Source organism: Pogoniulus pusillus, chromosome 27, assembly GCF_015220805.1.
Source record: "Pogoniulus pusillus isolate bPogPus1 chromosome 27, bPogPus1.pri, whole genome shotgun sequence".
NCBI lineage: Eukaryota > Metazoa > Chordata > Aves > Piciformes > Lybiidae > Pogoniulus > Pogoniulus pusillus.
In genome coordinates this window covers 7,573,556-7,600,048 of record NC_087290.1, presented here as the reverse complement: position 1 = coordinate 7,600,048, position 26,493 = coordinate 7,573,556, and the positions used below count along the sequence as shown (strand labels likewise).

At 56.6% G+C, this 26,493-nt stretch overlaps 1 protein-coding gene across 4 annotated transcripts; it reads right to left on the bottom strand.

The window, feature by feature from the left end:
- Positions 1-733: 733 nt before the first annotated feature.
- Positions 734-23,011, bottom strand: MLXIPL (MLX interacting protein like). 4 transcript variants are annotated; one of them, XM_064166173.1, is made up of 16 exons: positions 22,498-23,008; positions 14,520-14,626; positions 14,309-14,391; positions 14,025-14,114; positions 13,034-13,078; positions 12,527-12,725; positions 11,270-11,347; positions 6,292-7,137; positions 5,624-5,697; positions 4,963-5,146; positions 4,210-4,322; positions 3,906-4,025; positions 3,439-3,566; positions 2,798-2,921; positions 1,642-1,771; positions 734-1,196 (listed from the first exon to the last, which is right to left on the bottom strand). In XM_064166173.1, exons 1-16 carry the CDS (start codon positions 22,791-22,793, stop codon positions 1,075-1,077), a joined length of 2,739 nt encoding a protein of 912 aa, XP_064022243.1. In that variant the 5' UTR covers positions 22,794-23,008; the 3' UTR covers positions 734-1,074. The 4 variants fall into 4 exon arrangements, with proteins under 4 accessions (XP_064022243.1, XP_064022244.1, XP_064022246.1 ...); XM_064166174.1 differs by having other exon boundaries at positions 4,963-5,143; XM_064166175.1 differs by having other exon boundaries at positions 1,106-1,196; positions 1,604-1,771; positions 22,498-23,009.
- Between the last annotated feature and the right edge of the window lie 3,482 nt (positions 23,012-26,493).

Sequence of the window (26,493 nt, the reverse complement as noted above, 5' to 3'; positions counted from 1 at the left end):
CTCACCCTGCCCCGCTCCGGGACCTGCCCTCACCGTGCTCCCTCACCCTGCTCCGCTCCGGAGCCTGCCCTCACCGTGCTCCCTCACCCTGCCCCGCTCCGGAGCCTGCCCTCACCGTGCTCCCTCACCCTGCTCCGCTCCGGAGCCTGCCCTCACCGTGCTCCCTCACCCTGCCCCGCTCCGGAGCCTGCCCTCACCCTGCTCCCTCACCCTGCTCCGCTCCGGAGCCTGCCCTCACCGTGCTCCCTCACCCTGCTCCGCTCTGGAGCCTGCCCTCACCGTGCTCCCTCACCCTGCCCCGCTCCGGGACCTGCCCTCACCGTGCTCCCTCACCCTGCTCCGCTCTGGAGCCTGCCCTCACCGTGCTCCCTCACCCTGCCCCGCTCCGGGACCTGCCCTCACCGTGCTCCCTCACCCTGCCCCGCTCCGGGACCTGCCCTCACCGTGCTCCCTCACCCTGCCCCGCTCCGGAGCCTGCCCTCACCGTGCTCCCTCACCGTGCGCACTCACCCTGCCCCGCTCCGGAGCCTGCCCTAGCCCTGCCCGCCTCTTCTCTTCCCCTACCCACCCGTGCCCTCAGTCCTCAGCTTATCCTGCCCACAGCTCTGCCTGCTTCTATTCTCATCCTGCCATGCTCCTGCCTACCGTTGCTCTCGCAGCATTCTTCACCCTGCCTCCCCCAGCCCTGAGCCAGAGCAGACCTGCGGCAGCAAGAACCACACTGGGACCTGGAGGCAGAGCAAGTCCTTTATCAGGCAGCATGGCCAGGTCCCACCGCCCAGCAGCTTCCCCATCCCCAGGTCTCCTGGCCAAGGGCAGGAAGGCCCCCAGGCTGTACCAGACTATGGGGTCTGGCAGGCCCTGGGATGCAGGACCAGGGCTCCTGTCCCTGCACAGGCAGGGACTGCCTGAGCCAGTATACGTGGGAGAGGGATCTCCATGTCCTCAGCAGCTCAAGCAACTTGGCCACAGCAGCCCTGTGACCCCACTGAGGGCTTCATGCTGGCACTGGAAGGCACTCATCTGGCAGCACCAAGGTTCTTGGCAAGGCTGAGAAAGCCACTCTGGGAGCAGCTAAGAGGAGCTGCCACCACGGCCCATCCCTGCCACTGCCCGTGTTGCCTGCTCAGGGATGCAGGTTGGGTCACTCAGGATGGAGGTGGAAACACTCAGCTGCCGAAGGGAGCTCAGGACAGCTGTGGGAAGATGTGAGAGATGTCAGCCACACCTGCGTGCCCTGGAGACTAGAAGGGGCCAAGGTTAACCCATCCCAGGGGAGATGGCTCTTTCCATCCCTGCTTTGGCCCATGGAACACCAAAACAGCTCCTTGCCACAGTCCATAGCAGGGAGTGCAAATATGAAACCCACCCTGTGGGGCTTCAGGGAGGGCTGAGCCCTGCCAAGCCAGGACAGGGCTCTTTGGTTGCTGGAGCACAGCATGGAAAAACACCAAGCATGCAGCCCCTGAAAGTCCCATCAGTGCTTCCCCCAGTGCAGCAGAAGTGTGGTGCAGCACCAGCCACATGCCCCCCCCCGGACACCCCACCCCTATCCTTTGCCCCTTTGCTTTTTCATCAGTCTATGCCAGCAGGACAGCCCTACTTTTTCATGGTGCCAGGGACAGGTGCAGGGCCACCTACTCGGCCGAAGTGCTGGGAGGGAGCAGTGCTGTTCCAGCCAGGCAAGAGATGTCTGGGTGAGGCTCTCCATGCTGGCCGTGGACACCATGCCATTGAAAGACTCAAAGAGGGGACGGATGATGATGCTGAACTGATGGGAGCAGAGAAGTTAAGGACCAGCCCTGCCAAGACCAGGTGTGGGCAGCACCCTTCTCCAGGCACCAGGACAAAGCTCCCTGCCCAACCATGGATTAGATGTGCTGGGCGCCTTCCTCCTTGCAGATCATACTGGGCATAAGCCTGTAGTGGTGAGGTGATGGGGACCTGAGTGGCACCCTGGGCAGAGAGTGTGAAAGCTGTGTAATCTGTGTCATGACCAGGGCTGCCATAAGTGCTTGATTACACAAGACAACTTCCAGAGCAGATCAAGGAGACAGCTAGTGCAGTGTCCTCTAAAGTGCCCAGCATCTTCTCCCAGTGCTCCCAGCCTGCAGGAACCATGGCTGGGGACTAGTGATTTTATGTATGGAGTAGTCTACAGGAAGCACTTCCATGTTGGTTCCAGTGTTCTGTGGCTGGAGCTCACAGCACTCCCCAGCCCTGCATCAGCAATCACCTCTGCCTTGCCTGGACTGGAAGCTCTGGGTCAGATTTGGCAGAGAGTCTAATCTCTGCTCATGGAGATGCAGACCCAGCCCCTTTATCACTCATTTCATGGCCCTTGGTCTCCTTCATCCTTTCCACCACATGGAGCCCAGACTTGGTGTTCCACCTAGGTTTCCAGGGTGTCCCATGCAGCCACCAAGACCAAGCCACTGTTTTTGTCTGGACCTTTCTTAATCCCTAGTTGATGGCTGCTGCCTCTCAGATCCAGTTCCCTTGTCACCAGGCACTCTTCCCTGTATGACCTCAGCTTTGCCAGTGACTTTTTTCCTCCCCAAGGACCTACCATGTACTCCTAACACCAATTGCTCCCCTGCAGCAAAAACTTTCTCCTAACCACATCATCTCAGTGCGTTTCTCCCACATGCTCTTGGCTGCAAAACATCTCCCTGTGGGCCCCAGAGGCTCTCGAGCTGGAGGGACCCCACAGACCCAGGAGCTGTGGGTGAAGCGGAGGACTTGGTGTTCAGTAGAGGGGTGAGAGTGAGCAGCAGGCAGTGGCCCCAAAGGATACGATCCAGAACTTCCAGTTCTGCAGCGTGGAGGAGCGGACATACTCATCGAACATGCTGCGCATCTGGTCGAAGCGCTGGCGCGTGATGGGCACCCCCGTGGCTGGCAGCTGCTCCTGGAACAGGCTGTGGGGCACAAGGAGTGCTGTGGGTCTGATGAACTGGGAGCCATGGGGAAGACTTCATATAGAGAGGTTCTGGCAGGACCTCAGCTCTCATCAGGGGTGGGCAGGCAGTTTCCCCCTGCCAGGGCAGCTGTTGGTCATGGCCTTATGTTCTGATCTGTAACGTCTTTACAGTGAGGGTGATGGAGCTCTGGAACAGGCTATCCAGTGGGGCTGTGGAGTCCTTTTCTGGATGCATTCCTGTTTGGACTACCCTAAGTGATCCTGCTTTTGGAAAGGGGGTTGAACTTGATCTCTGGAGGTCCCTTCCAACCTCTGACATTCTGTGATGCCACAGAGTGCTGCCGCTTGGGCATCACCTGTCCCCCAAGAAGGGTTTGAGGGAGGACGGAGTCAAATGCACATCCTTAGGAGGTCATCAGGAAACCTGCTGTGTGCTCTGCCTCCCCACACTGCTGCCTTGCTCTACCTGGCTGCCCTGGGTCCCTCCTGCCTCCCTCCAGCTGTGTTCCACTTACTTGATGGAGCCGTTGAGCTCCTCAATCTGCTCCCTCAGCCGCTGTGCCTCCTCCTGCAGAGCTGCTCGCTCCTGCTGCAGCTTGCAGATGTACTCTGCTGTCTTCTGCAAGGTGGTGGCCTTGCTGACCTACAGGGACACAAGGTGAGACAGTGCCCCTGGGGCAGGCAGGGTGGGGGGCACCCTGCACTTCACGCAGCAGGGCTGGCAGTGCAAGGTGCCATGTTCTTTGCCGCAGAGCCTTGGCAGCTTCTGCCACATGCTCCAGAGCCCAACCCAGCCTAGTGCAGCTGCACCATACTGGTCTCCATGTGCTTGGTGTGCGCTCACAGCCTTCTGCCCCATGGGCTGGGGCACAGGTCAGCAACCACACCTAACAGGGCAGGGCAGAGACAAAGAGTCCCCAGGTGACACATCTTGTCCCTCCATGCCCAGGGCTGGCCAGAGCGTGCCACCCTGGGCACTCACCTTGATGCTGGGCTGGGCGCTCAGCGTGCTCACCAGGCTGTGCAGCGTATCGAAGCCCAGCTTGATGTTGAAGCGTCTCTTCTGCTCGGCGGAGATGTGCGTGATGCGGCGGCTCTCCATCTGCGGGCAAGGGCTGTCAGGCACCTCCTGGCACCAGGCACAGCCCCGGGCCACCAGACCCATGGAGGACAGGCTTGCCCAAAGCTCGCAGCAAAGAGGGGTTGAGTTTGAGGGGCAACAGGAAGGAGGTGGATGTAGGGAAGTGTTGCCTCCACAGAGAAGGAAGCTCTTGTTCCTGCTGTACCTTGCTGGACTCAGGTCGGCCCCGACGGGGCACAGGGTGGCGCAGGGCTATGCCAGTGCCCAGCCCAGCAGTTGGTCCTGGGGAAGCCTGGCTGGGCTTGGGCCAGTCACTGCCTGCCAAAGGAAAGGTGATGATCTGGGCAGGGAGGCAGCAGCAGCCCCTCATGCCAGGCTGACACCAGGGTCCCATGCTGCAGCCCCGGTTTGTACCCCAGCTGCAGAGCAGCCACCTTGCCTTGCTAATGGGGCTGCTCTGACTCAGCATCCACATGTCTCATTGCTTTGTCTTATCCCCAAACACCACTCATAACTGCTCAGAAATGGGAACATCTGGGATGTGCCATTTTAACTTCCCAGCATGCCAGGAGGTGGAAATTGCCGGGAGAGAATCTCAAGGGCAGTGAGGCTGCGACCTGCAGCACCAAAAATGATAGTGGGAAGGATATCAGAGCCTGGTTTCCAGCCACCACTCTGGTTCCTGTGGGTGAAAGCAGGGCACTTCCTGCTCAGAAACCAAGCTCTGGCTTTTCAAAAACCTCAGTCTGACATTTTGACTTCTTTTTTTCTGGTCTTTTGCTGTTTCTGCTTTTGTCCCTGTGGATGGAGGCAGGTGAAGGCACTGTGCCCTTTCCTGCAGAAAGGAATCTGTGCTCAGCTGGGTGAGCTGAAATGAAACATTCCCACAATGTTTGGGCCAAGCTCCTTGTAGGAAGCTTAGTGTCCTATGGAGCATCCTGGGCTGCCTCAGACTCACCAGAAGTCGACGTTGGGGACAGCTGCTCTGCTTTGGGGACTAGCAGTGGGCCCGGCTTGGTGCCTGCCAGTGGTACAGGTGCTGGCACTGCTGGGGAAGGAATGGAACCAGAAGCCAGTCCTGGGCTCAGTTGGGCCATTCTGGAGAGGAAGGTGGCAGGGACTTCAGGGACAGTGCTCTGCTGCTGGAGGAAGGCAGAAAGAAATGGGAGGTTGGGAGGCCAGCACCTCACACGTGCTAGGGACCAGACCTTCTTCGCCTTTGGTCAGTTGGTGCCCCAGCATTGGCAGCCAAACTCCTGCAAGGGAACTGGGAAGGGGTGTGTGAAGTCCCATCCCACCATGGGGGCAGAGGCAGCCCCAGCCCCATTGGCCCAGGGCAGCATTGCCAGGAAAGGGGTCATGCAAGGCAGGTGGTTCCCACCCCCGTCCTGCTTCTGTTGCGGGAAAAATCAGGCAGGGGACTCCTGTGCCCCCAGCACCCAGCCACATGTCCTCTGCTTCCCCTGCTGCCTCTCCAGCCCCACACAGCAAAGGGCGACCCCACAGAGCCCCACATCCCGAACGGCTCCTTCTTTATCCCTTCCCTGCAACCAGGAAACGGCAAGTTCTGCCCTGGCTGGGGGGACAGATCCCAACCTGAGGCATGGGCGATTGCTTACCGGGGACACAGGGGGCGAGGGCATGAGTCCTCTGCCCATTAGGCATGGAGCATCCAGGGCAGGGTCTTGCTTGGCTGCAAGAGGGCAAGGAGCAGAAAGAAATGCTGTGTGAGGATGTTTGGGCTCTGGTGACATTTCCTGCCCCGCCAGGGCAACCAGCCCCCAGCACTGGTGTTGCTGTGGCCCCTTCCCTGCCTGTCTACGCCAGAGAAGGGTGAAGCAAGGATGCCCTTGGGACCCTTGGTGCAGGCAGGGATTCTCCAGCTTCTCACCAGCCAAGCACAGTGCTGGAGACATGACCTGGGGCATGGGACCTGTCCCATCACATACAGAGGCAGGAAACTGGGCAGGTCACCAGTGATCTCTCAGTCCATCCATGCTGACAGGGCCATGACAACCAGGCTGGGGACACAGGGACTTGTCAGTGGTGCCCATGGTCAAGCTCTGGAGCCAACTTGGCCCCTCCTGAGGCTGCTGATGCCAGCAGGGCTCCTGTGGTCATGACTTCACCCCTGGTTTTGGCACTGCCCTGCCATGGGGACAGCTATATGACCTGCCCAGCACCCTCAGTGAATAGAATGTGGAGTTTCCCCTCCACTCCCCTCCACAGCATCCCCCCTGCCATCATCTCACCCTGACACACCTCCCCAGCCCCCCAGCCCCATTACCTGCGTTCAGCAGCTCGCTCAAGCAGGGGTTGGGCACAGCCAAGTGGGGTGATGCTGGAGGTCCCTTCTTCACCTTGGTGCCACCGGGCTTCACCTTTGGCCGCCCGCCCCCACCTTGGGGCAGCCCCTTTTGGGGGGCAAACCTGGGGTCGCCCAGCAGGGCAGGGGGAGGGAGCTGGGGAGCAACCAGGCTGGGGTACTCTGGGGGCACCATGCCTGCAGTGTAGCCCAACCCTGGAAGGGCACGAGGGGCAAAGGAGGGTGCTGAGAGGGGGGAGGCAGAGGGGGCAAGGAGCGAGGGGCCAGGCGAGCCGGCAAAGGGGAACTTGGAGCGGGGAGCCGAGGAGTGGGAGAACAGGGAGTCTGGGCCCAGGAGGGGTGCTCCAGGGGATGGGCTTGGCGGGGCATAGTGAGGTCCTGGTGGCTCCAAGCCAAGGCACTTGCTGGGGAGGTCATACTGCAGAGAGTGCCTGTGTCGGAGCTGGGGGCTGAGGCTGCTGGGGGCTGTGGCAGGGGGCTCAGGGGGCAGGGGGGACGGAGGAAGCTCCGGGCTCAGGAAGGCACCGTGGAGGCTGAGCTGGGAGGCAGTGCTGGGCTGTGGGAGACACAGGAGGGTCAGGGGGGCTGGCTGGGGCACCGGCAGCTGTGGACCACAGGCCAGGACCCCACTCACCTGGAGGAGGGTGCTGGGTGGAACTGGGGCCTCAGGGCTTGCAGGCAGCCCCCGGACACCCATCAGTGCTCCGCCACTGATGAACAGAGGATCAGCCATGGGCACAAAGCAAGGGGGCTCCTGGTAGCCTGATTGTGTCTGTGATAGTGGTGGTCGGTAGGTGGTGAAGATATCTGCAGGGTCAAGTGGAAAGAGAGTGACAGGCATGAGGAGACCTGCCCATGCCCCGTTATTGGCACTGCCATCAAGGCACTGGTCCCACCTTCACCTTGTGGGGCTGGGGCAGCTCCCAGCTCTGCCAGCAGATTGGGCACTCGGGTTGTGAAATGCTGGAGTATGGAGGGAAGAGACAGCTCACGCGCCCAGGGCCAGCCTTGCCACATGCGTGGGGACAGGAAGGGCCGCCCAGGATGCCACCCGGGGGTGGAGACCCTGTCCCAGCACTCAACTGGGTGCCGCATGCTCCAGTGCCAGGGCTATTCCCGCTATTCCCAGGGGCTGGGTGGCCATTCCACCCCTCTTGAGCCTGCCTTGGGCAGGGGCAGGGAGCATGACACCCAGGCTGTGGGGCAGCTGTAGTAGCAGAGCACAGAGGAGTGTCCCCAAGTCGGGGGGCCACTCTTTGGGAGTGATGGCAAGTGCCTGCCTCCCTGCCCTGGCACTGCCGTGCGTGCAGCCTGCGGCTAACCACATCCCATGGCCGTCCCGAAGCCGAGCCCTGTGACCCTGCCACGACACCTCCCCCTTCCTCTCCCCTTTCCATAACCCTGCTCCTTCCGCAGGGGCCCAGACGCCGTGGCACGAAGGGAAGGGACTGACTGGGTGCTTTGGGCACCCTGGGCACATCAGCCCCACACGAGCCTCCATCTCAGTGCTTGCTGCTGCCTGCGCCAGTGCTGGCTCAGGCATCACCGTGGGAAGGTTTTCCCCTGGAAAGGATGGCCACAGGGCTGCTGGGTGCCTCCTTGTAAGACGGAGCAGGAGCACTGGCTATGTTTGCAGGCAGCTGTCCCACAGCCCCTGGCACAGGCTTTGTGCCCAAGCAGCCACTCCAGGACACAGGCACTCACATACTCTCTGAGGAGTACCCAGTCATGCTCTCAACCCTTTGAGTGGCACAAACCATGCTGCCACTAGGCCTATGTTGCTCCCTATCTGGTATGTGCAGCCATGACCTGGGCACTGGCAGGGCTGCTAGGACTCTGCTTTCCCTCCAGGCTGTGACACAGACTCCAACACCTGGGTTGCCCTGGGTGGAACCCACTAAGACCTTAGACCGTTTCGAATCTACACCAGAGGAGCAAATTTGCCACCTGAGGGGGATGCCACAGGGCTCAGCATGGTGATGATTCCAGCAGTGCCATGTGCTGCCAGTCAAGGGTAACACTGATGTGAGATGAGGCAGTGCTATCACTGAGCGGCCACTCTCCGCCCTTGGACTGCTCCCTACCCCTGCCAAAGACATGGTGAATGCCCAGGAACATGGCAGAACCACCCCTACCTCTCCACAGGCTGGCATCAATGTGGGCTGCGGTGATGCCTGGCAGGGTCTCAGCCTCCCCAGGCCACAGCACCCAGCTCCATGCTGCCCCCAGCCCTCTGTGCCCACGGCAGGCTGTGCCCTGCACTCCATGGGTATTTATAGGCATTTCTCATGCCCAGCTCTGCAGACTCAATTCCTCTCCTGGCTCACACTGTGCTGCAGGGATGGAAGGTACCTAGCAGCCCTTCGGAGCCCTGTCCCCCACTGTCTGCCCCTTCCCCACCCCACAGCTGCTGCCCGCACTCTTCACCATTGCACCACCCTGGCCCACTCCCAGGCAGCACAGCATGGCCAAGGCACATTGCTCCTCAAGGGAGAAGAGCCCATGTGGTTGGCACACTGCACCTCTGACATCGCATCCAAGCCTGGGGCTGATCTCCAATGGGATCAGAGGCACAGAGCTCATTCCAAAACAAGGACCCTCCTGCACTTGCCCTAGGCTCTGGGAGAGCCCTGCAGTGCAAAGGGGCAATGCCACCCTGTAGGGTGGCCAGTCCAGCTCCCAGCACCCCAGTGCCCAGCATGGGTCCTACCTGGAGCGTGGTGCCAGCAGGGCATGGGGCCAGGCTGCTGCCTTGCCTCTGCCATCAGAAGGTCTCCATCCACCCCACACCGTGCTCCGGCACCCGCCGCAGACACGAGGTGCTTCCTCATTTGGGGGTTGGTTTGCACATGCTGACTGACAGGCACTGAGCTCTGCCACAGCCACCAGACACGGTGCCAGCCCTGTGACCCTGCGGGAACTCTGCGCCCACTGTCGCGGTGCCCACGCTGCAGGCTTGCGCCGCAGCACCTGCACCATCCCTGCTCCTGAGCCACGGAAAGCCTGATAGGAGAGTGACCCTGGGGACAGAATTGAGTCAGCTGGCACTTGCAGCTCTGGCGTCCAGCACCCACCAGCTCCTCTCCCACAACCCCAAGATGCCATCCCTGTCCCCAGCTGGAATTGAAAACATCCTCAGCTCCAGCAGCCTCCCTGCATGGACCCCAGGAGATAGAATTGAGTCAGCTGGCCCTCGCAGCTCTGGCATTCAGCACCCAGCATTCACCTGTCATCTCCTCTCCCACAACCCCATGATGCCATCCCTGTCCCCAGCTGGAACTGAGACCATCCTCAGCTCCAGCAGCCTCCCTGCATGGATCCCAGGAGATAGAATTGAATCAGCTGGCCCTTGCAGCTCTGGCATTCAGCACCCAGCATTCACCTGCCATCTCCTCTCCCACAACCCCATGATGCCACTCCTGTCCCCAGCTGAAACTGAGACCATCCTCAGCTCCAGCAGTCCCTCCACGTGGAGCTGCTGGGCACGGGCAGAAGAAGGGATGCAGTAGCTGTCCTGAGATGTAATGGCTTGCAGCAACCCATCCCACTCCCAGGCAGCTCTCTGGAGCAAAATGCAGGAAAGAAAAGACAGTTTGGGTGCTCAAAGAAACCATGGAGTCGTTGTGCTTGGAAAAGGCCTTTGAGATCATCAGGTTCAGCCATTCTCTAACTCTGCCAGTTTTAAACCATGTCGCTCAGCACCACATGTCTGCCTCTCTGAAACACCTCCAGGGATGGGGATTCAACCACCTTCCCAAGGAGCCTGTTCCAGTCTTTGAGAACTCCTTCAGTCAAGAAATGTCTTCTAATATCCAAATACATTGATTGGTTCAGAGGGGCATTGCCATGTCCCTGGTCATCTCCTGCTGAGCATGAGGCTGTGGCACGCTGGTGGCACAATGAGCAGCTGAACCCACAAGTAAAGAGGTGCTGGGGCTGCTGTTGTGGCACCCTTGTGCTGAGGTGCTGCTTGAAAGGGGTTGGTGCAGCTTTCCAGCACTGTGCAGGACCTCTCAGGGGAAAAGATACTTCTCAAGTGCCAGTTTGACCATTTTGGTCCTGTCCCACCTCCCAGAGACTGATGCCCACATGAGGCACCCAGAGACAGTAGGCAAAGGGCCAGCAGTGGGACCAGACCTTCTTTCCAGCATGGCTTACCCTGATGGGACCTCTGAAGGCAATGAGCTGAGGAGGGTTTGGAAGAGCCTTCCCACATCATCCATGCCCAGGGCATCCCACTGCCTGCCCTGGCACATCAGAGTGCCTCAGCCTGCTGCCTGCCAGCATCTGGTCTTGCATCACCCTGCAGCTCTGTGGTGCAAGCACCCTGGTTTCCTCCTGATGAGGGAAGTGCAGACTGGGTCTGGAGCTTGCAGAGCACCCACAGAGAGGTCTTAGAGATGCTGGTGCTGCCCAAGGCCACCAGCTACCCGGGAGGGCTGCCAAGCCATACAAGCTCCTGCCCTGCGAAGTGTGCTCAGGGCACTAGCATGTTTGAGGGCAGAGCCAGTCCCAGGTGCAGTGTGCACCAGAAGTGCCTTGCCCTGGTGTGTGAGAACACTACACTGGAATCAGGACATGTCCCAGATGTCTCCTTGATGCTCACAGATGCTCCTGGCTCAGAGTCTGTCTGGCAGCCCCGTGGGAGGAAGCTGCTGTTGTCCATTTCCTGGTGCTCTCCTTGGGAATTCCCTTACCCCCAGCTGGACACCAGTGCCAAGTTTGTCTCTGGGTCAAGCTGGCAGGGACAAGCCCCTGCCCTGCAGTACCCTGCACCATGCCTTTTTCCATGCCAGAGGATGTCTTATGCTTTCTGGCTGCCTCAATAGCTCCTGCTGCTGCCTGACCAGCCCTCTGACCCCCTCATTTTGGGCTGCCATGGGGTGCAGGGCATGCTGGGCTGTGTGGGGTATGATGCCACATGGGGGCTGGCTCTTACCTGAGATCTCCATATCATCTAGGCTGGGCTGCAGGGGTGCCAAGTCCGGTTGGATCATATCAGCATTCCCAACATATACTGGAAGAAGGCAGAGCTGCAACATCAGGGCCCGGTCACTGCACCCCCAAGATCCTACTTCAGAGCTCCTCCCACCACTGCCCTCCCACCTGCCTGGCTGCAACCCCTCCAGGACACCCCAGGGACACCTTGCACAGCTGCCTTCTGTCCTGCAGCTGTGCATGAGCAGGGAGATGGGTGCCCACCCTGTGGAGATCCAGAGCCATCCTATCCCCACTACCCTGCCCACCAGCACCTCTGGGATCTCTTCCAGTGTCCAGGAACTCCAGGGTCATCCTTGGCTCAGGACCTGCCTGGTGCTTACCCAGGACTAGCAGCCCTGCCCTGGAGTTTGATGGAAAGTTCTCCACAGAGCTACTGCTCCTTGGGCAGCAAAGCTCATCCCAGGCTGGTCCCTAGGGAGACACCAGAGGAGGTGTCCTGGTTTTGACTGATAGAAAGTTGATTTTCTGCCTAGTAGCTGGTGCAGGACTCTGTTTTGGATTGAGAGTGAGAATAATGTTGGTCACACATGGATGGTTTAGTCCTTGCTCAGCAGTGTTTATGCTAAGTTAAGGACTCTCCAGATTCTCACATTGCCCTGCCAGAAGAGGCTAGAAGGGCAGAAGAAGCTGGGAAGGGACACAACAAGGACAGCTGATCCAAACAAACCAAAGGGGTATTCCAGTACCACAGTACAGAAACTGGGGGCAGCTGGCCAGGGGATATCAAGGCTGGACATCTGTCAGCAGCTGGTGAGCAACTGCATCACTTGGCTTGTATATTCCATCACTATTATTATTATTATTGCCATCATTATCATTATTTCCCCTTTCTTTTCTCTCCCATTAAGCTGTCTTTATCTCAGCCCAGGAGCTGTGTTTTCAGTTTTGATTCTCTCCCCCATCCCTCTGCAGGGAGGGTGAGTGAGTGGCTGTGTGGTGCTTAATTGCTGGTTGGAGTCAACCTATACCAGATGATGTCCCTGCCTGACACAAATGGAGGGAGAGCTCCATTTGGGCAGGGTAGGAGCGTCCATCTCCTCGTATTGCCCTGGCAGGAGGGCTCTTAGCTGATCCTGTCTGTCCAAAGGACACAGAGAGCAGCCTTCAGGAGCTAAGCCAAGGTACAGCAAGGTGCTCTGCTGTGTGCTACCTGCCTGGACTTCCTCCTCCACACCCTGCTAGATGGGGCACCTACCATCCTCAGGGAGTGCCTGGTGGGCACTGGGCGTCTGTGTCATGGTGAAGAGGGTATCAGAGATGTCTGAGAGGAAGGTGTCCAAGTCGAAGTGCTGCCTACCCCCTGGCTCCTCCTCCTCATCCCCAAGCAGCATGGGCACCACGTTGCAGAAAAGTTGGTTGCACCATTTCTCCATTGGCCTCCAGACATCCTCATCCTGCATGAGATGGGGCCAAGGAACTGGGTGGGCAGCTCTTATAGGTAGAATCCATGCCTGGCTCCCCAGCTACTGCTCCTGGCAGCTCTCATTCCCCCCACAGCATTTAGCACTCCAGGGTTTCACACCTAGGATATTGATGCTTCCAGAAGGGTGAATCTGACACCCTGAGTGCTTGGCATCCCATCCCACTGGGCTCATCACACCCTGGGGCTTTCATATGCCCTCCTCTCAAGCTGCCCAGTGCAGCAGAGGTCCACATTGCACCTTCCTTTTCTCCCCTCCTCACCCTTCCCTGGCAGACTCACCCTCTTTGGACTGGAGAGCTCTTCCTCCCGGGTGGACCTTCGGAGCTGGAAGGAGAAGACATCCTTTGTCACCCTCTAGCCCGGATGGGCATGGTGCAGGGCAGAGCCAGGGGCAGGGCACAGGGGGAGAGCACTCAAGAGAGAGGTGACTGCAGGGCTTAGTGTGGTTGCCCTGAGTTCACCTCTGTCTGTACTTTACATGGTCTGGGCAGAGCAGTCACTGTTGTGGTGGAACCAGCAGTGTGTGGCACTGTAAGGCTGCCAGCACGCTGCCTGCCAGTGGCACCCCTGGCCTTTATCAGCCTTGAAAGAGTGGCTGGGGAGGAGGGTGGACCACGCTCCACCCCATGTAGTAGCTGGCCAAGGTCATGGTGCCAGCATACCTGAGTGTGGGCACCTAGCATTGGCTTGTCTGGCAGAGGTGAGACGCAGCCAGCAAATCTCAGCCCAGCCAGGGTGCCACGGGTGAGCCGTGGCCCTGCTCGACCCGCCCCAGCACGTGTGCTGTGCGTGCTCTGCCAAATCATGCCCTGGATCACACGCCAGGCAGGGCGCAGTCAGCCCAAGTCAGCCTGCCAAAGCACACTGCAGCACCGTGGGCAGCTGGGGATGGCATCTCCGCTGAGCTACTTCTCACTGGCATCCCACTCCCATGCTGGTAAGAGCCTGCCGTGTTCTGCTCCTGGTCAGCCACGGCTCTACACTGCGCACGCTGACCACGGAATGGTCCAGGCTGGAAGGCACCTCTAGAGGTCGTTCAGTCCGGCCCCCTGCAGCCAGCAGGGACACCCCCACTAGCTCAGGTCACCCAGGGCCCCAGCAAAGTCTCATCTTGAGTGTCTCCAGGGAAAGAGCCTCAGCGACCTCGCTGGGCAACCTGTTCCAGTGCTCCATCACTCTCATAGTAAAGAACTTGTTCCTGACATCCAGTCTAAGTCTGCCCTGCTGGCACTGCCACGGGACAGGGGACAGCGTGGGCAGAGCTACTCACCCGCTTCTTGTAGTAGATCCTCCACTTGTGGTACTCTCTCATCACCCCCTCGATGCGGCGTTTCCAGTAGTCGCCCTCCAGCACAACAGCCTGGGGAGGCAGGACAGGGAGTCAGAGTTGAGCCTCTCCAGCGCCTCCCCCCCGCCCCGGCCAGGGCTGGTTTCCTTGTGCCGTGTCACTTTCCCCAGCAAAACTGTGACACACAGGGAGCTCTGCCCTCTGCATGCTCTCCGCTCCCGCCTCTGCCGCCCAGACCTGCTCCTGGCCCAGAGACTGAGCCCTACCTCTGGTTTTCGGTGCTCATCAGCCTCCGACCCCTCCAGCGGGGTGATGAAACCACACACGGGGTTCTTCCTGCGCTCCACATCTGCTCGGAGCAAAGCACAGCTGCCTTTAGCTGCACGATGCCGCACGGTGCTGCCCCCGTGCCAGCCCTCTGCCACCCAGCATTGCCCAGCCCTGGGCAGCCAGAGCGGGCTCTGGCCCCATACTCACACTGGATGTACCAGGCCCTCCAGATAGCATTGTTGAGACGGATTTTATCCCGGCAAAGCAGGCGCAGCCCCTTGAAATTCTTCCACTTAGGAGACACCAGCTTCCCGCTGAAATTCCGAGCGGAGGGCAGGCTGAGGAGCGCTGTCTCCATTCAGCCCCTGCCCAGAATAAACCAGCAGCTGCCCTGCCACCCAGTCACCCCCCGCAATGGGAAGTGGGAAGAAGAGAGGAGACCCTCGGGTTGGAATGAAAACAGATTTACTGCCAAGAGCCGAACTAGTCCCGATGCCAGTATGAAGCACATAAAGCTACACTGGGCCCAGGGACTGTGGAGTGGCCACAATAAATGGGAAAGCAGTCCAGGGAGGAGCAGGATGGGGAGAGAACCTCTCCAGGGACAGAGAGAAGCAAGAGGAGAACGAAGAGAAGGAGCAGGAGTCCCCATCCTCAGCAAACTTCCCCTTTTATAGTGAGCAAGGGTGTGCCTGGGAGCAGCGCCCAACCGCAGAGGTAGATGGAGATCTTGTCCCTAGGGAGACCCAGCCTGATCCACGGTCCAGAGACTGGGGAAGGACCTGTGTCCCTGTGACTCCAGCTGGCAGAGAGTTAAGGACTTGGCTGCACAGGGCCCACTTTGCTATCGCCAGGAGTTTGAACTTTCCCCAGCGGCACAACGCAAACAGCTCGGTGCTGCCAACAGGGGAGCCAATGGAAGGGATGCATTTCCCAGGCACACAGCCAGATCCTGACAGTCAAGGCCACCAGCCACACTCCTCGCTGGTGCCACCTACTCAGACAGCTTAAAGGAGCAGCCTGAGCCCCCAGGCCACAGCTGGGTGCCTCTGCCCCACGGGGCCGGTGGGATTGCAGCCCTGGAGCTGTCGTGGAAGCTGGAGGCAGAAAGCTTTCTACCTCCAGCCGCCTTTGGGCTTTGCCAATAACAGCCTTTAATCTCCATTTATGATCCTTCAAGTTTTGGGGCTTATCAGGATGACCTTTGCTCCCTGGTTTGCCTTCAAAATTGCCCCACCCTGCTTTGAAGTTATTTCCCCACGGAGATGGATGCAAACCCCACGCTGAGCTGTGAGAAAGGTTTAGGATGCCCCAAACAGGCTGGGGGCCGCCCTGCCCCATGCTCCCACCACAAGCTAAGGGGTCTTTGTGGGATGGAGTGATCTCTGGAGGCACGACCTTACTGTACATCAGTATGAAAAGAGGCCTGCACACAAGCCCAGCTCCTCTGCATGCTGTTTGGACAGGATTGGCAGTGCTCAGGCTGGGACCAAGCTCAGTGTGGGACAGCACTGTTTTGTCCAGCAGCACCTTGGCTGCTGCATGATTCATTTAGACCCTCCAGAAATTCAAGCTGCTGCTGCCTCTACTTTCATGGCAAAATGAGTATTTTGCTCTCCATCAACCAGCAAGAGGAGGTGGGAGGAATGCTCTGGTGAGATGGAGGGCAGCATGAATAGAAATGCCTGACAGCAGGAGGAGAACAGCTAAGCTGAGGAGCTGCTCAGCCACCCCAAGTGCAGCAGAAACAGGATTCACTGTGGGGCCATCAGACCTCCCTTGCTTTCTGGGCTGCTGAGAGACAGGTTGGTGTTGGGCTGGCTGGAGGAGGACAACCTTTCTTGGAAGTCTTAAAGGCTCACATTTGAGCTCTCATAAATTTTGCTGCCCAAATCAAGTCTTTTCTTGAATGATTATGTTTTCAAATCCAGAGTCTGGCAAAGAAAGTTAAAAACCAAACCACAATGTTCCTGAAAAGGTTCTCTAAGCAAAAATATGATCACATTCAAATCCTGCCTCAAATCCCTCCTGTTTAAAGGAACTCTTTACTGTGTTGCACTGGCCAAAAGGCTGCTCATGGTGCTTCTTTGGAGGGAGGCATGGGTGCATCTGGGGTCACTCGAGGGCAGGGTTGTGACAAAGGTGTTAATAAACTGTGCTGGGGATTAGATATGGAGCTGCTTGATGTGTTTGCTCCCAGATAGCAGTGTCTCTGCCCTTCCAGCACTGCCTCTTCCAGCAGCCGTTTCTCCATGCAAAGTGAGCATGGAGTGCCCTAATGGGAAAAGAAGGCACTTAAATCCTCTTGGAAATAGTTGTCTGGGAAGTGGGATAGCTGCAGGCCAAGCTGGATATGGTGGGGCTCAGTCTCTTCTCCCAGGTAAGAAGCGACAGGACAAGAGGAAATAAGCCTCAAGCTGCACCAGAGGAGGTTTAGGTTGGATATTAGGGACAACCTCTTCCCCTAAAAGCTTGTCAAGCCCTGGAACAGGCTGCTCAGGGCAGTGATGGAGTCATCATCACTGAAGGGATGTGACTGAGGCAGCTGGCTTAGTGGTGACCTGGCAGTGCTGGGTTAATGGTTGCATTTGAAGCTCTTGAAGATCTTTTTCAGCTGAAATGATTCTGTGATTCTTTATCTCCACTACCAGTTATTTTGGTGATCTCTGGAGGCATGACCCCGCTGTACATCAGCATGAGAAGAGGCTTGCACACCAGGCCAGCTCCTCTGCATGCTGCTTGGAAAGGATCAGCCCCAAATCCTTGGGAAATGACAGAGAAAAGATGTGCATCTCCCTGCCACTGCTGACAGCACAGCCACACTGCAGTGTGGATGGGTTTAGCCCCAGCACGAATCTTTCCCCCTCACTAGACCTGCTATTGCCCTTTGTGTGGATCACTCCTAGCAAAAGCTGCCCAACCTGTCACAAAGCCCCAAAGGGATCTGCCAGCAGTGCTGAGCTCTGCTCCCTTCACAGAATCACCATGGTTAGAAAAGAACTCTAAGATCATCAAGCCCAACCGTTATCTGTATCTACCAGGGCCACTCCTACACCATATCCTTGAGCACCACCTCCAGACAGCTGTGAAATACATCCAGAAATGGCGATGCAACCACTCCCCTGGGCTGCAACCTCCTGCTTCAGATGCTGGCAGTTCAACCACTTCTCTGGACAACCTCCTGCTTCCTTCCAGTCAGGGCACAGGCAGCACTCAGACAGTCTGAGGTCTGACAGACCTCATCAAATGTTGGAGGTAGAACAAACAATTCCAAGATGTGGCCACATGGGTGCGAGCAACTTCCAGTTCAAGCCAGGGCCCAGGGCTGTGGGCAAATGCTGGTGAACTGCAGTGATCAAAGGTGAGCCATGTGCCAGGAGGGTGAAGAAAAGTGAAGGAAGGAGGAAATGAAGAGAAGGAAGTTCAGCATGTGCAGCACTGGGATCTCTGCCTGGGTGCTTACTGTACCTGCACATGAGTGTTTAAGGCATTGGGAGGCAGAGAATCAAGTAGAGAATTAAAATGACTGCAGCATTTCCACTTCTCCTAGGACATCCTCAGAGCCTGCCAGCAGCTTCCCAGGAGAATGAATTAGTAGAAAATGTGATGGTGTAGTCAAATCCTGCCACCTTCTAAATCACAGCAGGAGCAGACTTAATGCTTCATGTCATCTCTCGGGATTGGCGAGACACAAAACCCCCTAGTCATCCCCCAGGGGCCCCTACAGACATCTATAGACCCCTGCACATCCCCTAGGGACCCCTACAGACACCTATAGACCCCTGCACATCCCCTAGAGACATCTATAGACCCCCGCACATCGCCTAGAGACCACTACAAACCCCCATGGAGGTTAATTTGCATCACACTCTGGAAGAGCAGAACTACAACTACCCGAAGGGAGGCTGTAGCCAGGTGGGGTTGGTCTCTTCTCCCAGGCAATGAGCAACAGAACAAGGTGACACAGTCTCAAGTTGTGCCAGAGGAGGTCTAGGCTGGATGTTAGGAGGAAGTTCTTGCCAGAGAGAGTGATTTGCCATTGGAATGGGCTGTCCAGGGAGGTGGTGGAGTCACTGTCCTGGAGGTGTTCAAGAAAAGACTGGATGAGGCACTTAGTGCCATGGTCTAGTTGACTGGATAGGGCTGGGTGCTAGGTTGGACTGGATCATCTTGGAGGTCTCTTCCAGCCTGACTGATTCTATGATTCTATAAGGCTTCTTCCAAAGCACAAGATAAATGCATGCAAGAGAGGACCACAAGTGGCTGCAGTTTGCAGTTCCCTCCTGCATTCCTTCAGGAGGACAGTTCCCCAGCTCAATAATTCCCTGCACTGGGTCACAGGAAGGTGTGTGTGAGCCTAGAAGCCCAGCAACAACAGTCTAAGGAAGGGATTCAAGAAATGTAGCAGGATGCAGGAGAAGTGGAAGATAATCATGGAGTCTTTGGTAGAAGAGTTTCTGGGAGTGCCCTGGAAAATGGAGGGAACTGCCTCAGCCCAGCCCCTAACACAAGCAGGAAGACCCCAGTGAGGGAAGTTGTGTTTCCTTGAAGCAGCTGAAGAAAAAAAATCCTGCTAGATGAGCAAGCCTTGATGTGTAGAGAGCACTTCTCTCCCAGGAAGAGGGGGATGTCGAGTCCAGCCCATGTTGGGGTAATGTCAGGTTCTGGCTGCCATGAATACCTTTGAAGTGCTGTGGAGGAATGCTGGAATTACAGGAGCCCAAATGACTGCTCAGCTACAGCCTGAACAACGGAGGTTTGTGTACTGCCTTTGGAATGCTGCAACCTTGGACTGCAGAGATGGGTGGCTGCGAGTCACAGCTCACACAGCAGGTCAGCAGAAATGATAGTTCTCTTCAGCACTGCTATGTCCAGGTCTGGATATTGTGTCCAGATTGGTCCCTTGAATAAAAGAAGGAGGTTCAGGAGTGTGTTGAGATAGCTGAGAACTAAAGTACACAACAGAAGAGGAGGGTGAACTATGGCTTTGCTCAGCCTGAAGAAGAGAATCACAGAAACATTTACGTTGGACCTTTAAGATCAACCCAGCACAGCCAAGTCCAACTGTAAACCATATTCCTCAGCACTGCATCTGCTCATCTTTTAAATACCTGCAGGGCTGGTGACTCAGAGAAGGTGAAGAGAGGACCTACATATTGCCTGCAACTACTTGAAGGAGGCTGTGGAGGACATGGAGTCAGACAATTGTCAAACATGCACCGAGAAAGGACAAAAGCAACGGCCAGAAGCTGGAAGAAGGACTCCAGCTAGAGATATGGCCAGCACTCTGCAGCCCTGGCAGAGCTTGGGTGGGCTCACTACCTTTGGTACCCATCAGAGTGACAGCCATGAGCAACCCGATCTGGCTTTGGAGTTAGCCCTGCCCTGCCCTGGGGTTGGACTATGACCTCCAGAGGTGCCTCCTGTTAATCAACAGCAGTCGTTTAGCTCAGATAAGTGAGTTTTAAATAGAAAGACTCGTTGGGAGTCACTGATTCCATGTTGGGCCACAGGGGCTGCAGCGTAACATGGTGGACTTGCTGCAGTGTTTGCTCCTGACTTAGTCTGAGTAGCTGTTTGCTGAAGCCTTAGGCCACCAGCTCTGAGCTTTCACCAAGTTAAGCAAAAGAGGCCTCCAGAGCTAGCACAAACCAGAAGATAAGGAGGACACAACCATCAGCAGAAGCTGCAGCCTCACAAGATGAAAACATTTAACATCCTGCCTGGAAACAGAGACAGAATCAACTAAGACAAAAGATCCCAGACTAGAAATCACCACTGGACCAAAAGGCAGATGCAGAACCCAGGATGGGTGGGTGCACAGTCTGTGAGGATGTAATTGCCCAAGGGTTGGTTGGTTTGGGGTCACCCAGCTCTGGCTGTTCCTACTCCTGTTCTACTCCATGAAATGATGGTTTCTATGGAATCTGGTGTCTGAGACTCTGCAGTGGGACATTTAGAGTCCAAGCTACAGGGATCAGACCATCCAAATGAATGTGTGAAGTGGGTGTCAGCAAGACAGCTGGGGTGCCCACTGCATCACTGGAACCACCCTCTGTGAAAGAACTTAGGTCCTGGCAGTAAAGTCCTGAGTGGTGAGAAAGGGCCTCCCCAAGCCTGCAGCAGCCACCTGGCCAGCGAGGTTTACCTTAACGCTCCCAACTGACCCCAGGCTACAGCATAACTGTGGATGACTCCTGAAGACAGGAAGACACTTGGCTGGCCACTCCAACTGTGGCTGTGCTGTGCCAACAGCCCTTCTGAAGAAGCTGGCTGGGAGGGGAGGTTATACTTCTCATGGCAGATGATGCAGAGAAGTATCAAAATAGGTAAGACTAAAAGCAGAGGTGTGCCTTGCATCTTTGAAGCTCCGTTTCCTACTTTTGATTCCCTCCTCCAACCACTGCTTACAAGTCTGTCAAAAAGATGTTAGCAAAGCTGCTATAGGTTTCCAAAGGGGAGAAGAAATGCACAAAGAGAAGTTCGCCAGCAAAGTGGTCAGGTCTAGAGCCGGAGCCCAGTCCCACCTGTGCAGAAGCACATCCAGCACTTCATTGCAGGTCCAGGTTCAGCTGATCCTGCTTAGTGCTTGTCATCTTGTTTCGAGGGTGTTGGCAAGCTGCAGAGTGTGACAGCTGAGGGGTGGAAGGGAGGATGTTTGAGGATGGAAGGAACTCAGAGAGTAGAACTAAATATGAAGTTTGGAGAACATCCAGTGTTAATGTTTCCTTAATTGGATCCAAGGCAGACTAAGACTTGCTCCCATGGGTGCTGAGCAAGACCTAGTCTTGCACCAAGGCAGCCGGGAGACATCTAGGGTGGCCATCGGTGGTGGCACTAATGCTTTGTAGCTGATGTGGATCCTCCTCACTGAGAACTACTGTCCAGCTGCAGTTACAGCTTGCCATGATGCTGGGTTTGGGGCTGGTGTGTGCATGGTCAGGCTCTGTGCAGGAGGAGAAGGAGGGCCTGAAAAAGTCTAAGGGCCAGAGACATCTGGAGTGATGGTCTGCAGTGCAATGGTCAGCCACGGGTGGCCTACAGCTGCTGTGGTCCACTCTGCCTGCCAAAACACTTGCACCCTGCCCCTCTCCCTGGGAGCTCAGAGGAACACCAAGGCTGTGGAGCATCTCAGGAATCAAGACCTTGAGCACCTTGGGATGGAGCAGTGTCTGCTCATCCAGTCCAAGCAGTAATGATCACAGTACAGCAAGTATGGGGTCTGGAAAGGCAAAAGACAGTGAAACTAACAGTGTCCCAGTGTCATACTTGAGAGAACTCAAAAGAAGGGAAATGTCTCCAAGAACATGGACCAAGGTACTAAGAGACACGATGCAGGTTTTCTGGTCACCCAGGAACTGTAGGATGAGCAAGTCCGAAGCAGCCTGGGCTTAGGAGATTTGTGTGTTTGACAGGATGATAGTTTCCCCTCTGGCTTTGCAGGAGAGGAGGGAAGCTTTCAGGACAGCCTGAACAAAGCCTCATGCAGCCATCCATCTGCAAATGCTGCTGTATGTCCTGGAGTAACCCTGGGGCAAGTGGAAAGAGTCAAGGACAGAAAGCTCTTGGCTAGGCTGCAAACTGAGTGCAATAGGGTTACTGCTGCTCTACAGAGCATGCAGGACCTGGTTGTGAGGGTGCTACACCTGCCTACAGTGACTCCACATCTCGTGGGAAGGTGGAGGAGGTTTAAGCTATATGTAAAGAGAGGAGGAACTTCTCATCTAGCTCCACAGTCAACAATTCAGCATCAGCTCTTTTTTTTCTGCATCCTTCCAGGATGGCAGTATTTGAGCACAGAATCACAAAATCATTTTGGTTGGCAAAGACCTTTAAGGTCATCAAGCCCAACGTTTATCTAACTCTGGCCTGAACCACATCCTCCAGCACCATATTTCTGTGTCTTTCAAACACCTCCAGGGATGGGAATCCAACTGCCTCCCTGAGGAGCCTGTTGCAGTGTTTGAGAACACTTCCTATGAAGAAGTTTCTTCTAATATCCAACACGTGGCACATCACAACCCGGCGGAGAAGAGGATGTCAGCTGGCAATAAGTATCTGGGTGGGCGGCAGGGCTCAGACAGCCTCATGCCTGCAAAGAGCTGAGGGGGTGGTGGTAATATGGTGGGGGGGGAGGTGGTGTAGTCTGTGAGGTGCAGGCCAGCGAAGAGGCTCTGGGACTCACCCGTACTCCAGGCTCATGCACTCGAAGAGCCGAGTGAGGGTCGGGTCGATGCTCCGGGGATCAGCCGCCTCGGGTTCGGTGCGGTGGTGGCGCCGGCGGGGTAGCGAGTCGCTGTGCGGGGATGACACCATGAAGTGTCCACTGTGGATGACCTGCGAGGGGTTCTGCGCCCCGGCACCAGCTCCTGTGCCACCCACAGCTGCATCCTCGGAGTCAGAATCAGAGTCGGAGACTGGGCACGGCCCCACTGAAGGCTCTGGGAAGTGCCTCGGGAGTCCCACCTGAGCTCCTGCCATCACCCAGCACCTGCTGGGGAGCCCTCGTTAGACCGTCCCAGCGCCGCGGTCCGCGTCTCGGCTGCGCTGCGTTGACATCAAGCACATGGCACTGCGCTCCCAAACACGGGACGCCACACCGCACCTCCTCCTCCTCGTCGGCGTTGCTCGCTCCACCCCAGACCAAGCTCCAAGCAGGTTCAGCTTTCGGTTTGCCCTATTTATAGCGAGGCTGCCTGATCCCGCCCCTGGGACACCGTCAGCCAGGAGCCGGCACCCTGCCACCAGCGTTTCAGCTCGGTGTCACCATCCTATTGCAACGTGCCCGGTGGCCCTGGCTCTTATTTCCCCAGCAGAAGTGGGGAGGAGCGGCGGCGGGTCCCCTGTACCCCCCTTCCCGGTGGCCGTGGGCTGGCTGGCAGTCGGCTCTGTTTACCCGCGGCTAATGAGTGCTGCCGGCGCTGGCAGCGAGAGGAGCAGGCGGTATTTACCCAGTGCCTCTGCCCTAATGTGTCTCCCTGCACTTCCCAGGGAACAAATACAGATTAAGGGACACAAACAGGTGAAATGATAGCAACGGGCACCCAGCTCAGCACAACGAACAGCAGGTCACTGAGCCGTGCCCCCGGGCAGCAACGGCCTGAACAGAGGCGCAGTGGCAAGGGGGGATGCGAACGCTCAAGGCAAGAATCAGAGGACCACTGAATCGCCTGCTTGGATAAAGAGCAAGTCTGACCACAACCCAGCATCTCCCTGTACACAGCTGTCAGACCATGTCCCTGAACAAATCATCCAAACATCTTTTAAACACCTCCAGGGGTTATGACTCCACCACTGCCCTGGGCAGCCTGTTCCAGTGCCTGATGATCCTCTCAGGGAAGAAATCTTCCCTAATATCCAGTCTAAACCTCACCCAGTGAGACTTAAGGCCACTTAATCACTTGTTGCCTGGGAGAAGAGGCCAGCCTCTACCTGGCTCTGTCCTCCCTTTGGGTAGCCATATGGAGCCAGGTCTCCCCTCAGCCTCCTCTTCTCCAGGCTGAACAACCCCAGCTCCCTCAGCCACTCCTCACTGTGATTCTTCAGCAGCCTTGTTGACCTTTTCTTAAAGTGTTCCAGCACCTCAATATCCCTCTTGTAATATGTGGCCCCAAGCTAACCACAGTACTCAAGATGTGGCCTCACCAGTGCCCAGTACAGGGGTGAGATCACTTCCCTGGGCCTGCTGGCCACACTATTCCTGCTCTTAGCCTTCTTGGCCACCTGAGCACGCTGCTGGTTCGTATTCAGTTGGCTGTCAACAGGTAGCTCCAGATCCCTCTCTGCCAATCAACTTTCAAGTCACTCTTCTCCAAGCCTGTAGTACTGTATGGGGCTGTTGTGACCAAAGAGAGGACAAGGATGAGCTCAGGTGTGGTGGGATTTCCACACCTTGTAGTCACACAGTCCTTAAAATGGATTACCATCACCTCTGAGGTGTCCTGAGAGCTGCAAGCAGGCAGGGCTTAGTGTTCCTCCTCTGCTCCATGCCAGCTTATCTTTGATAACTCAAAGAATTGTTTGGGTAGGAAGGCACATTTAAAGGTCATCTAGTCCAACCTCTCTCCTGTGAGCAGGGACATCTTTGGCTAGATCAAGTTGCTCAGAGCCCTCTCCAACCTGACCTGCAATGTTTCTAGGAATCCCTGGGATGTCTACCAGCTCTCTGGGCAACCTGTGCCAGTGTCTCACAACACTCACACTGGGAGCTCTTGCCAGTATGTGCCAAAGCAGCCAGACCTGTGTAACAAGCACCTCCTCACTGACCAGAGCTGCTGAGGACAAAGCGGATAAAATTTCAGGATTAAATCACTTTTCCTCTCCACTTCCTGGCAACTTCTTCCCCAGCTCCAGAGCCTGGCACAAGCACACATGCCTGGAGAGCACCCAGGCACAGCCTTCTAGAAACATCTGATGTAAACCTGGGATAAGCAGTGGCAGAAAGCTGATATAGATGCCTGCAGGCATCTGAACCTTCATCCAGCTTGCAGATGGAGCAGGGCTCCTTCTGTGCTGCACAGGTGGGTCCTGCCGAGTGCTCCAGAGCAGTGAGCAGCCATCCAAGGTTTTTTTCAGAGCTGGAAGAAGAATATGCACAGATAGCTGGTTTGGACCTCACTTGGGGACCATTTCCTTAGCTTCCAGACAGATCTGCTTTGCTCTGTAGCTCCCTTCCCCCCAACACCCCTTCTCCTCCTACCATGATTCATTACAACCTTGTCAGCCTGTTCCAAGCTGCCTGACAAGGTGCTGAAGAGAGAAGTCATTTTGAAAGTACTATCTGCAGCCATTTTAAAGCAATAATGGGCATGTGTGTGTCCTGGGAAGTGAAGAATTGGGTGAGCCACGAGAGGAAAAGATAACAGAGATACGGCAGCTTTCTGGGATCACCCCTCTGTGCAGAGCCATGCTGTGCAAAAGGTACTTTCACATGGTTTTGCCCAGGATCATTTGATCGTTTGCCATCTGTTCACCCACTGCAGGCAGACTTCAGTCCTCTGGGATAACATATGTCTGAGGGAAGCAGAGAAGTACATCAGTGAGGATTTTAGGGACATCCTAATTCCCTCTTGTGCTTCAGAGAAGGGAAATCTCATGGCTGGTGAACACTCAGGCTGAGAAAGGAATTGCTGCATCCCATGGAGGAACATTCCCCATCCAGGAGTGGCCCAGAACAGGTGTCCCACACAGGAACAGGCAGGCTGCAGCACTGTGGCTGGCTGTTTGGACCTAAAATGTGCACCAGTCACTAGTGGTGTGCCCCAGGGATCAGTGCTGGGCCCAGTCCTGTTTAACATCTTCACTGCTGATCTGGATGAGGGGATTGAGTCCAGAATCAGTAAGTTTGCAGATGAACACCAAGTCGGGAGCAGGTGTGGATCTGTTAGAGGGCAGAAGTGCTCTGCAGAGGGACCTGAACAGGCTGGCTGGCTGGGCACAGTCCAACACCATGAGTTTTAACAAGGCCAAGTGCAGGGTTCTACACCTTGGCCACAACAGCCCCAAGCAGTGCTACAGGCTGGGGACAGAGTGGCTGAGAGCAGCCAGGCAGAGAGGGACCTGGGGGTGCTGGTCGACAGGTGACTGAAGATGAGCCAGCAGCGTGCCCAAGTGGCCAAGAAGGCCAATGGCATCCTGGCCTGGATCAGGAACAGTGTGTCCAGTAGGACCAGGGAGGTCATTCTGCCCCTGTACTCAGTAATGGTCAGGCCACACCTTGAGAGCTGTGTCCAGTTCTGGGCCCCTCAATTTTAAGAAAGATGTTGAGGTGCTGGAAGGTGTTTGGAGAAGGGCAGCAAGGCTGGTGAGGGGCCTGGAGCACAGCCCTGTGAGGAGAGGCTGAGGGAGCTGGAGGTGTGCAGCCTGCAGAAGAGGAGGCTCAGGGCAGACCTCACTGCTGTCTGCAACTACCTGAAGGGAGGCAGTAGCCAGGTGGGGTTGGGCTCTTCTGCCAGGCAACCAGCAACAGAACAAGGGGACACAGTCTTAAGTTGTGCCAAGGGAGGTATAGGCTGGATGTTAGGAGGGAGTTCTTGCCAGAGAGAGTGATTGGCATTGGAATGGGCTGCCCAGGGATGTGGTGGAGTCGCTGTGCCTGGAGGTGTTGAAGCAAAGCCTGGCTGAGGCACTTAGTGCCATGGTCTGGTTGACTGGACAGGGCTGGGTGCTAGGTTGGACTGGA